The sequence below is a fragment of the Callospermophilus lateralis genome, chromosome 10, assembly GCF_048772815.1.
Source record: "Callospermophilus lateralis isolate mCalLat2 chromosome 10, mCalLat2.hap1, whole genome shotgun sequence".
NCBI classification, from domain to species: domain Eukaryota; kingdom Metazoa; phylum Chordata; class Mammalia; order Rodentia; family Sciuridae; genus Callospermophilus; species Callospermophilus lateralis.
Window position 1 is genome coordinate 66,211,585 of NC_135314.1, and position 13,191 is coordinate 66,224,775.

General features: G+C 36.9%; 1 protein-coding gene across 1 annotated transcript in view; it reads right to left on the minus strand.

The window, feature by feature from the left end:
• Positions 1–817: 817 nt before the first annotated feature.
• Positions 818–13,191, minus strand: part of Nectin3 (nectin cell adhesion molecule 3) — a 139,863-nt gene continuing 127,489 nt past the window's right edge. The window contains exons 8-9 of the mRNA XM_076867241.2: positions 9,706–9,768; positions 818–8,865 (exon numbers count right to left, since the gene is read on the minus strand). Of these exons, the coding sequence (XP_076723356.2) occupies positions 8,692–8,865; positions 9,706–9,768 (237 nt within the window). The 3' untranslated portion in view covers positions 818–8,691. The remainder of the gene's footprint in view (positions 8,866–9,705; positions 9,769–13,191) is intronic.

The following is a 13,191-nucleotide window of genomic DNA, read 5'->3' on the forward strand; positions in this document are numbered from 1 at the left end:
ATACTATGCCAAGTGAAAGAAGCCTGTCACTAAGGACAACAAATTGTACGTTTTCTTTTATATGACATGTCCAGAACAGGCAAGTTTTACAGAGACAGAAAGTAACGTTGGCTGCCAGGGATTTGAGGGAAGAATGAATTAAGGAGTAACTGTCTGAATGTGCATGGGTTTCTTTTGAGGGTGATAAAACTATTTTAGAATTTATTGTGGTAATGCATGTACCAGAACACTGAATTTAACATTTAAAAAAAGTGAATTTTATAATATCTCAATAAAATAATATTTTTTAAAAAGTGGTTCCTAGACTTGGGATTGCACATACCAGTAAAGCATCCCCAAAATTTAGGAATATACCACAGATACCTAACTTGTTTGTTTTGGGTAAAAAAGAATATGTATTGACCATCTACTATCAATATAAAGTTTATAAAAGAAAGGAAATTTTAATGCCTAAGATTTAATCAGCAATGAAGAACAATTTTTAACTGGAATGAATGTAGCTTCACTAAAATAATATTATGAATTTTCATAAATAAACTACAATATATAACTTACCTTGTTTTAAAAAGCATTTTTATATTGCTTGAAGCATAAAAGCACTTGTTATTATTTTAAAAAAGACTCAAGTATAGAAATAGTTAACATAGAAGATGTTATTTAAGTCTTGAGTTTAATAGTTATATAATTAGGTTATGTGTTTTAATGATTGATTTATTGATAATGTAAAATAAAAAAAACTGAATGGATAAAATACTTTATTCAAAACATGTAAAGTGATATATTCAAAACTCCAAAAATAAAAGACAATTTCTGGTAACTTAAAAATAAAGAATATCTAAAAAAAACTCACATTAACATCTATTTAAAATACAATCTCAAATTCAAGGCTAATCTTTGACTTTCTCTATTTTACAACATCTGAGCTAGAATATCCCTCTTTACCCATGTATACTGTTAAGTAACTGTTTCAGTTCTAAAACTGAAAAATATAATTTAGGACAAGAAAGAATACATACTATTGATCACTTTCTAGACATCAAAATAAAAAGTTCAAGTGACTAGAAACTAATTTTCACTATGAAAAAGAAGTTAGTAAAACACTGCTTTTGAAAACAGTGGGTGGATTAGTGTTCTGATTTGAGCTATACAAATACTTATTTCTACTTGAGGACACTCCATATCATCCACTATGAATTTATATAGGACACGACATTTGCAAAAAGCCTTCGCCCCATTTGTTAGTCAGGACTCAGGACTCACAATACCTAGCTGCAGTGAAATAGCTGAATTAACTTCTGCTTACACAAGGAGAACTAAGGCACAGGGGAGACTTTGCCAGTGCCAGAGCAAGACCTCATTTGCTTCTGGCTCCTTGTGGGAACAGCAAGCTAGATACTCCTTTGCGTCAAGGACATTAATTTACTTAATGGCAGGAATAAAATTCCTGGAATTCGTTGTGGGGGAATTCATTTTGGCTACATAAGTAAAAAAGTTCAGAGCATGGATAAGGCAGAGGTTTCAACAGGCAAAAGGTTAGTGGGGAGAAAGTTAAAATGAAAATAAAGACTCCTTTCAGTCAGAGATCATTTTTCAGAAATAAAAACAGCAAAACAAGAATAGGAAAAAAAATAGCTGAGGAACTGTAGTTTCTCTTTTCTAAGCCAAGGGGCTTTTATAAAAGCACTTTCAGAGAAGGATCTCTCTTGAAGATAACCCTTATATATCTTATCCTCCCCCATGGCATAAAACCCTATGAGTTAGAGAGCACTAACTTACAGGATAAAACTGAGAAGTAAAGAAGTTAAGAGGTTAAGACCCATGAAGAGTGGATAGGCTGGAGCAGATGTTGTGTCTTAAAGCATTGGCTTAGAAATAGAAACAGAAGGTAGAGGATAAACAGAAACTTTTATGGATAGACAAGTGGGATAATCCAGGGATCCAGTAGCAATACCAGCTACTTAACTTTTTAAAAAATTTTTTTATGAAGGATTTTGAATTTCAAGTATATAATGAAATCTAAGATGACAAATACTCATCTGAGTATTGAAATGCTCAGTTAAAGGAAACACATGCAATAAATTCTCATAAGGCTATGTGAAAAAAGCAGAGGCATACATGAAACAGAGTGGGCAAGTTCTAACAAATACATTTAAGACAAACTACTGCTGCCTCTAATTAAAAATATAAAGAACAGTGATCCACCAATAAGACTTGAGGAATTTAATTTAGCCTGATCAATATGCTAGGGTGAATTTTTAAAAAAACTGGTCATTATTGGGAAGATATTGAAAACCAAAACAACAGTGCCCATTCACTTGGAAAACCATGTGCACTTCTGGGTTTCATAGCTCCACTGTGAGTTATGAAGGGAAACTAACCTCTGGAGGAGACACATAAAACACCTCTTCATGGCTGTCAGATACATATGGAGTAGGGTAGGCCACAGTTCTAAGTCAGTGTAGCAAATCTGATGTTTTGGATTCCCAGTGAGGCTTTCCCTCAAGGTCTCCTCTAATCAACTTTCACAATTAAATCCCATGCCATGGAAATAAATACAATCAGTGTAGGTCATGATACCAAGGATACTGCTGGGCCATGGGGGACTGGTCAAAGAAACTTCAAATGGTAGTGCTGGGAAAATCCATAAGAGGGCAATTGTTTGTTCATCCATCTTTAGAAGAAGCAAAAGATTGACTATAAGGCTGCTTTTGGTTTATCAAAGAGTATATGGGGTGTCAACTATGATCTAATAATAACTTAAAGTAAAAAAAGATATCTACACTTGATCTGCCTCCTGTGTAACTCCTGTGCTTCTGGCAACTGTAAACAACATAGCTGTAGAACAGAAACACCTAGAAGACGGGGCCCAGCTCAGTATTAATTCATGGAGATGTTGTTCTTTTCCATAAGTTTACAAGACACTGATATTCAGAAAACCTGGTTCTCTGAAACTCAAGCATTTAACACTAAATTTCACAGCAGGAAGATAAGAACATACCTAGTTACTTGATATAGATAATAGCCTTAGGTCCCAAACACTGATTGGGAACAATGGAATAGATTTATTCATAACCAACAGAATGGAGAATGTTTTATTTGTCAATAGTAGTTTCTCTTCTTTCTGAGATTCAGAAGGAACTTCTATATCATGGTTCCAATTGATAATTTATGATAAAAAAGATGAATAGTTTCTTTGAATTATTTTATATTCTCTTATTCTAGTCTACTCAGTTTCAAACTTCTATAATTGAGTTGAAATTTAAGTAGAGGAGAATAAGTAATACAGAAATGGTCATACAGTAGTAATAAACATAGTATTTTACAAATTTAGGCTGGCAATGGAAATTTAAATATACTCCTCCCCCTTTCTCTCTGTTTCTCTCTCTCTCTCTCTCTCTCTCTCTCTCTCTCTCTCTCTCACACACACACACACACACACACACACACACACACCCCTGCAGGGAGAAGGGGCAAGCTGTCACTAAGAATAAATGCCGATAAATTTTCTTCAGCAAGTAGTTGACTTTAGAGGTATGAAAACCTGAGAAATCCTTATAGAATCATGTACATTTAATACAATGTCTTGAAATTGGGAATGTTAATCAGTCTTTATGTATACCTTGGGGGTAGTTGGTTGGTTAACGTTTGAAGTATCCCAATCAGGACTACACACTCCAGGGGCTTTAGCATTTGAAAAACTGTTCACTTCAGAGACTATTTGTCTTTAGTTTAACACCAAAGACCTTGTTGATAAGTGAGTATTTTCAAAAGTCAAATTAGTGGCATTAAAGCTATGTGGAATGGCCTAAGTAGTATAGGGCACTCCAGCTCTCCATGAACAAGCCTGACCTAGGATTCCTAACTCATCCTGTGCAAAAGTCAAATGGTCTACTGGCTACCTGGCTGAAACTGCTGGGATAGTTGGATTTACTTCTACTAACTCTTTTAGGTAGGATATCATTAGAATACCTTAAAGGACAGAGATAGACTCTTTTCAAGCTTACAGGACAGGTTGGATGGCTGTTCTGGTGGCTACTTGCTTACAAACACACATGACACAGTGCTTAGCTAAGACCTGAGTTCAGTGTAAAAAATCACCTGATGAGGCTGGAGGAGAGGTAAAGCCCTCCCACCACCAGCTATTAGAGGCTACTAAAACACCCAATAATTGTAAATGCCCAAATTGGCAGAGGCCAGCTTATCACTTGGTTTGATGAGAGAAACCCATGCATTTCAACAAAGGTAACAAGATTAATCCAGTTATAACCTATAGTTTAATAAGCTTGCAAGTATTATTTTTTAGTTAATAGGAATTAAAGTCCATGGTTCTATAAGGTCTGCCGAAACATGGTGGATGAATGCCATGCCAGTCAAAAGCCAGAAGGAGATAAGCACAGAGCTGAGCCACAGGTGAGTCCCTGACATTTCTACTTCACACCCTTTCTATTTTTCTCCTAGTTTTCTACCAAAGGCACCTCTTTTCACCTGTCCACAATACCAGTGTTACCACCCCTGGGAGTTCAATGAAAGTGAGAAAAAGAAACAGAGCAATAAGTGTATCAAAGAACTACCTTGATGAAGGATGTCAGAGAGAAGTTTGTGCCCACTAACACCCAACCAAGTAGGATAGAATGGGTTTGAGTTTTAGTTGTTATTTTGTAGCTGTGGATATGAGAGCCTTTCTGAATATTTAGAGAACATCAAAACCTAATTAAAAAATGAGCATATCCACTTGTTTTCACCTTAATATCTCTTATAGTTTTCTTCCATGATCCTTCCTATACCTCTGCTTAAAAATGGGGAAAAATATCAAGCCAATTATATTTCCTAACACTAAAAGCAGATTGGAAAAAAAAAAGTAATAGCTGACTGATGATCAGCATGACCTATGGTGGTGGCCTGGTGTGGAATGTAAGCCTGTCTGTTCCCCTGAGGGCTCTTGGAAAGAGGACAAAACAAGTCTGGTCCTATCCAATGAGGTAATTCATGTAAGGTGCTTGTTCTGGAACCTAGTTCATACTATGCACTCAATAATGTTAGTTGTTAGCAGTAACTGGTAAAACAAGAACCACCACTAGTTATAGCAACATGCATTTTTCCATTCTAGCTAAAGCTTAAAATCTACAATTCAGACATGAGACTTTCCATAAGGGAAATGCTTATTATAGTCAAAGTAATGTCAGCTACTTGCAGTTAGCTATACTTGAATTAGATCAAATTAAAATTTCATGTTGCTACTTGGTTCTTTCTGGGGACATTAGAGTTCTCTAAATGCTGATAAGGGTGGCAGACATTGAAGTTCAATATACAATAGAGTGAAAGGCATTTATTGGTTTGGAACCTTATAATTTCCTGTCCATGATCTCCTTGTTTAATTCTCAGGAAGATATTATAATCTGCTTTATGGAATAGACAACTGATGCCCAAGACAGGTTAAGTGACTTGCCCAATTTTCCATAGTAAAGGGTAAAGCTGGGAATAGAACCTGTTCTTTTCAACCTCTACATTCCAGGGAATAAGAGATTTGAAGGCAGTCTTAACTGTATGTAATGAATAGCACCAGGAAATCAGGGCAGGAAGAGACTGAACAATGATGGGGAAAAAATGCATTTTAAACTACCATGAAAGAGGACTTAGGAAATTTTCTCAGAAGGATGAAGAAACTGTCCTGTGTCTTGTAAACAAGATCAGAGAAAACAATAAGGGAGCCAGCTCATTTAGTTTGCTGTATACCACTTTATATTCTACTATGTGCATGTTGTAGCAAAGCCTAGCGCAGGTAAGAACTGCATATTATTATGTGTCCCCAAAAGCATGGACTTCTTCAAATTTAGAACACATAAAAATCCTAGGAATAGGGAAAACTATTACAGAAGAGATAATAAGTCTCTGCCATTTAATTCTTGTCCTGTCATGTTAGGCTGATCCTAGGTGATGCAGATGCTTCTTCCTATTAGTGTGGTGTGCAAAGAACCCAGTGTTTTGCTCTTGCAGTAACAATACAAACTCTCAAAGATGGGCTACATATAAAATAGGCAATAAAGGCTGTGTTTAAGGTGAGTGTACACCCTTTCCAAGTGCTATGAAGATTTATTTCTAGCACAGTGAATTTTAGTAAACCAGTCATGGTATCTAATATCAGCTGTATATTATACCCCTAAACTTCACTCATGGACATTTAAAGTCTAACTTCCACATTTAAAAGGCATCATCAGGCAGTCTAGGCTCTAAATTTGGAGATCAACAATTTTGGATAGCATTTTTTTAGTTCAGGAGTCTAGTTGATCAAACCCTTTTAAAACTCTTCTCAATTTAGTTGTTTTCAGAGAGAGAATATGATAGGCACCAGAATAACCTCTTATATGACCCATGCAAAGGGTCAATGGCTGTAAAATCTACCAGTTTGTTCAAGAAATATCAGAGCTGACTGAAAGGCAAAGAGGATACTGAGCTAGTTGGCTGTAAGAGAGATGTCTACATCCTGAAATTTCTTTTCCATAACAACATGAAGAATGTGAAAGGCAGACAGTGGTCCCTCTTGGGAAGGTGCTGAAGAAAGGACAAAGGACTCCTGAAGCCCAGTGCTTCTGAATTCCTTTCTGTGGTACAAACGAAGACATCTGTACTTTGTCTGGGTTCACAGTGTGCTTTTTTGAAGTTAATTCAACAATCGTTTCCCCAATAAGTCCCTAGAAACCATTCCCAGTACTTAAGGCATTTTTAAAGCTTTGTAAAGGAGGTAATGCACCACCACAACCCCCAGTATTTATAAGACACTTTGCTGTCACAGAGAGCTCTGAATAGTCATCTTATTTTTGAAAAACAATGCAAGGATTCCCATACCTTCAGCTACACTCACTCAGTGTTGGCATTCCAAGCAATAAAGTTGATTATCTTCTTTGTGACAGAGGCAGTAAACTCTAACTCAGAGGTAGCACAGTGATTCTGCAATAAGAGTCATTGGAGTTTTACCCTTTGATGCTCTACATCTATTGCCTTTAAAATTGCCAAAGATTTGAGTTGGAATTTAAGCTTCCTATTCTCCAGAATTATTGGTCCCTAGGTAATGGAGGGAGAATGTATTACTACTGTAGAACAATGACGATCATTTGTCTGACAACCTATGGAACTGAAAGAGGAAAACACACTCAAACACAAACTAAAGCCAGTACAACATGAATCATAAAGTTTCTTTGGTATCTCATTAGAAATCTAGGTTAATGTTCTCCTTTCCCTTTGCTATGTTAGGTTGGGAATGTGCACTATTTTATTTCAGTGCTCCTGATACTCTTCCCTAAGATATAACAAGCTTGTAGTATTATACCTGTGACACATCTCTAATCTTCCAGAATACACAGTAAATCTATACTTTCCTTCAGATGTGAGAAGTCAGTGATGGGCATTTGCACATGTACCTGTGATCCTTCTGTCTGTGCCCACCCACTGTAATTACTACTGTTAATCCCCATGATGGAAAGTTGGCAAAGGGAGAGGAGGAAACTCCCAGAAGACATTTCAAGACATCAAAGTTTAAAGGATACCCTGGTAGATAAGTCACTATATTGTTTGTTTGTTTGTTTTTAGCATTTTTTTTTACCCTTCTCAATGAGGTAAAGTATGGGAGGAAGAATATAGGACATGTGGGTTTAGCACATATGCTATATTAAAGTGGTTTTATTTTTTAAGAAATTAATTTTTGAATTTTTCACCTGACTTTTCAGAGCAGGAGTTCTTTCAGGTGATTTTCAGTAGGCTTTTCTGAGGTAGATAAAACATGGAAGGTAAGCAGTGTGAAGTATGTAGGAGAGCTAAAGCCCATGTGGACTGATGTTAGTTTGAAATTCCAGAAGTGAAAGCTGAGTATAATCCTAGAGAAAAGTGGGGACAAGGATAAAGGCTGTATACCATTTAGGCAGGGATTTTAGAAATTAATCGGAAGAAAATGGGCTAATCTGGTAAAAAGGACAGGACTGTGGGAACTCGACAGAGCAATAGGCGAACTTCTATTACATACAGCTAGTCTCAAGTAGGCAGGTAATAGCAAGAACTGTGGATCCGCAAGACCTTACTGACAGAGAAGGGACATATATCACCGTGACAAGGCTATTTAAAAGCAACTGACAGGATTGAAGGTTTAACTGCCTTTTGTTATTGTTGTTTCTGGATAAAGAGCAAATCTTGCCTCTTTCCTCAGGCCTTTTACACAGGTATTGTAATTTCATTAAGCATGTCAGGGAAATCTAAATCCCAGCTAAACAATCAGTGAAATGGATTCTGAACTCATTTTTCCATCCCTTTGAATTAGAGATGAACAGGCTGGCCTGCCTGAGACCCGGCGAGTTTAATACTACCAGCTGGGGCCTTTCTTTCTGGAGAACGACTACAGTCATCACAGGCAGATGCTGCACTTCCAAATGAACATGCCATTGTAGGCCAAATGTTAGTAGTTAAACACCATCATCACTGAACCACACAAAGCGACAGTCAAGTTCACAAACACAGCTGGTGGTTAAGAAACACTTAATGAAGGAAAGAAATCTGCTATTAGCTCCAAGTCATTCATCAAGACTTCCAATAGAGTTAGATTGGGATGGGTTATACTAGAGAGAATAAAATAACAATTGGCCTCAGTTTCTCTCCCCAATCTAATAATAAACATTTGTTAGAACAACCATTGGTAAAAGAGGAAAATCACACATAATGTTCTCGTGGGTTGATGTAGACTCTCTTGGGGTCGTTGTTTTGATGATGTTTGCCAGGGCTCCGGTCTTGATAGCACATCTGATTGTAAAGGGGGTACATTTGCTGAATCCCATCTTCTCCTGCTGGGTTCTCATCGTCAAAACTCTTGCTATTTAGTCCATTCTAAAAATTCAAACATTGTTTACATTAGCAGAGAAGTTTGTTTGCATTTTTCTATCACTTTGGGGGGAAAAATAGACAAAAACAGAATTCATTAAAATCTGTGTCCCTGATTCATAACCTGATGAGGAATAGAATGGCAAGGTAAAGTTCAACAACTTATCATTTTCCAATCATCTGTTGCTTACAATACCTGAATAAGAATGATGGCAGGCTCTTAAATACAAAATTGCAACTGAAGGGGCCTGTGATTGGTTTAGGTTTTGAAATTAAGAGTTGGTATCAGGTAAGATAAACTGGAGAAGAGCAAGGTTATGAACTTCAGGAGTCTCTCAAGCAAGGCTCAAGCTTAGAATTGACACATGATATATAAAGAGAATTAAAACAAAAAGAAACCTCAAAATTCAGCACTGAGGAATTAGGGAAAGGACACAGCAAAATGAACTGGCACTTGACCTTATGCCTGACAACACTGAGAATAAAAAAGGCTGCCCAAAATATCCTTTTGTCTTGGCCTTTCTTTCAGGCTTGATCTTGAGCCACAGTTGACTTGTACAGTAAAATTATTTCCACATGATGCTCTGTGGTGTATCTGGTACAGACCCCTCTGCCTGGTGACTGGTTTCATAACATCTGATTACTTCTGAAAATACTTAGAAGTAGTTCTTAGATTACTTCTAAGAGTGAGGAAGCTCAAGGTCTTTACCAAATCATAGCACAGGCACTCTAATAGAGAAGAGATGAATAAAACGAACTTTTGTGGACATCCAATGATATTTTAATACTCATGTGAGTAACCAGCTCTAGCTGGGCAGATCCTGACAACATGGCCATGCTACTTACAGAGTGTGGGAGACCGCAAATTTCTCTTTCTTTTTTCTGAGTCTGCAAAGGCAAGTGTTCAGTCTGGAAGAAGAAATAAAAAGACAGGCATTTTAAAGCACCAACACATGGTGAAACATTTCAACCAATACCAGGAAGACTCCTATTTTTAAAACAGCCAATCGTGTTTTAAGTGTCTACCAATTAAGCAAAATGATGTTCTACAGGAGAATGGAAAAAGCAACTACACACTCATTCTCTCTCCCGCCTTCCCCTCCTGGCTCCAGACTTGTTTTACAAAGAAAAACATACAGAACATCTGCTGCAGAAACTTTATATCTTACTTGAAAGCTCAGCTAGGTTTTCTGCCCTTTCCCAGGAGGGACATTTTTTCATTAGTAAGTAATTTGGGGGTAGAAATGAAACATTAAAGATTTCATATATATATGTCATCCTCATTTTCCTTATTATTCCCCCATATCCAATCCCACAGATTATGAAGGGGTTCATCACTTTCAAATCTCAGAGGGTCTTTCTCAATTTCCCTCTGCCTTCCCAATACATACCGTACACGTTAGACCCCACTTCAAATACCACAATTTTTTTTTTTTTTTTGATACCAGAGATTGAACCCTGGAGCATTTTACTACTAAGCCACATCCCCAGCCTTTTTTTTTTTTTTTTTTTTTTTAGACAGAATCTTGTTAAGATGCTTAGGGGCTCACTAAATTGCTGAGGCTGGCTTTAAACTCGTGATCCTCCTGCCTCAGCCTCCCAAGCTGCTGGGATTACAAGCCTGCACCACTGTGCTTGGCAAATATCATATCTTTGTGAAGCTTGGTACAGCATCCTCAGGCATCTATAATCACAATAATTTTTTGCTTGCTTGTCTTCTTTACTAGACAGAATTCTGGTTGTAGTATCTTGCAAACATTATCTCACCTAATTTTTATCAATAATTCTACAAAACTGGTATCTTTATTTCACAGGTGACTAAATCTGAGACTCAGAGTGGTTAAGTAAGGTATTTCCCATCTATGGTTAAGTAAGGTATTTCCCACACTCTAGCAGAGGCTTCTGAAATACTAAGAAGTGAATAGTTAATGAATTGATTGGAATCTACCATCAATTCTTGATACCCTATGTCAAGGTTATCCACATTACAAATTATGACAATTTTGTTGCCCTAGTCATATTCAGCATGATTGTAGGGTGCTTTACACATGAATAGTTGATACTAACTAGACAGGACCAGCTTCATAAATGTGTGACCAGGCACACAGAATCCTTGGCATTTAATGCTCTGAAGTGGTTATCTTAGAATTTTTAAATTACTTTATTATAAACTTATATTTTTAAATAGCTTAACAGAACAAAGGAGCTATTAAATAATAGACTTTAGGGACATGAAGTCTTAGCTCAAAGACATTTTGCCTCCTGATGCTATTCCTGGCTGTTCTTCTCCCACCCTAGTGCCCAGGTCTCACCAAGCATTCTTCTTCCAACCACTGCTGCACTCCACCCTAGCAGGGGTCAGAGCGCTAGTTCAGGGAAGCTTAGGGTCAGGTGTACATGGAGGTACATGGAGGCCACATCCCAGTGAAAACAAATCTCCTACTCATCCCCAATCTAGGTACCTAATATTGCCATCATGACATTTCTTAATTTTGAACAATGTATCTTGCATTTTCATTTACACTAGGCCTCACAACTATGAGGTCAGTCCTGCTCCAAGGAAAACAGACTTGTTAAAAAATACTTCAAGATAAAATTAGCATTTTCTTTTGTTTCTTCTCTTCACTCTCTTGGATTATCCCTGTAGTTGTCTCACTTTCATTTTAATATGGATAGTTAAGAAATGATTCTATATCACTCATAGTTGAATCTTATTTGATAAGAGGCAGAGGAATTAGAAGCTTCTCTGCAGAGAGGATACGTGTGGAATTTCTAAGCCACTAGAGTTATAGTACTCTTTCTGAAAAGGTAGCTGGATGTCTTAAAAATTGACCTTATTTATAAACTGACTTCTTTCACTTCAAGTATACCCTGTACTGCAATAATAAAACCGAACCATGTTTGTGTTGAGTTTTAGAAGAACAAATTGGTAAAAGCCATCATAACCTACTATCTCTTTTATTAGCAACAAGGAACTTTTCATAAGGTCATGTCACAGTCTACTCACTTTTTTCTTCATGTTTAATAGTGTGACTCAATTTCTAAGTCTCACAATTTCATAGAAGGGAAAAGCAACTAAGGTGATAATGTTCGAAGCAACCCCTGCTTCCAAAAAGGAATAAGAGTATCTACAAAATGCATGCAACAAATGATTTCTGGTGCTTGTTTGTTCCTTATTTAATGGTCTGCTCATGTGAAAGTGAAAGAAAATAGAAAATAAATCCTGAACACAACCACCTTTGATGGCAATAAGAGGTATCTTCCACTCTGGCCCCTGCCTATTCCTCCTATTTGTGGCAGTGTGTAGAAAGTAGGGATATGTATAAACAGTGGAAGAGAAGCACATTGGGGACACATGATGTGGATGAAAGATGTGCTGTTCCCTCTTTACTGTAAAAAATTCCAAATGGTAAATCAACACAACCGGATACTAAATTATTCACTTCTTCTTGAACATGCTGTGTAACACCTGCATTTGGTCATCAGTGAAGCACAAAAACAACCTTAAAGTATCCTGAGTAACAAAGCAACACATATAATAATGTTAGGGAACTACAGAGGCTAAAGACTTACTTTGTTTTAATACAAACAGATTTCAAAGAGTCATGGGTCTTATGAGTAATAACAGGATTGCTACTTTTTCCCTCATGGTAGGAGATATAAAATTAGCCAGAAGTGGTGCATTTAACAAGGAAGGACATGAGAAAGTTTCTAGCTCTGAACAAGAGTAAACAGTGCATGAGCACTACAAACTATCTTCATGCATACTGACTGGACAGTAAGTGAATGTGCACGGTCCCCTCACCATTTCACCTTCTAATTCTCCATCATTAAATCCCTACAATTCACAGGAGCCCATGAATTTTACAATGTAGAAATAAGATGTGAATTCTACTGACTTTCCTTTTCAATTAATAAACTTTTTTTTTTTTAACTATAGGTTTAGGTTCACAGGAAAGTTGAGTAGAAAACATAAAGAGTTCCCATATAGCTTTCCTGTACCTCCAACATACATACATACCACCCCATCAACATCTGGCACCACAGGGGCACATCTGTTATTAAAGACAAACTTTCATACACACCATTATCCCTTAAAGTTTAGATTACAGAGTTTACTCTCATGTTGTACCTCACATAGGCTTTAACAAATGTATAATGGCATGGATCCACCACTGTAGTATCTTGTAGAATAGTTTCACTGCTCTTAAAGTTACTTTTGCTCCACTTATGCATCCTTTCCCATCTACCCACTCCTGGAAATCACTATGCTTTGCTGTCTCCATTGTCTGTATTATCCAGAATGTCCTGTAGTTTTAATCATTCCATATG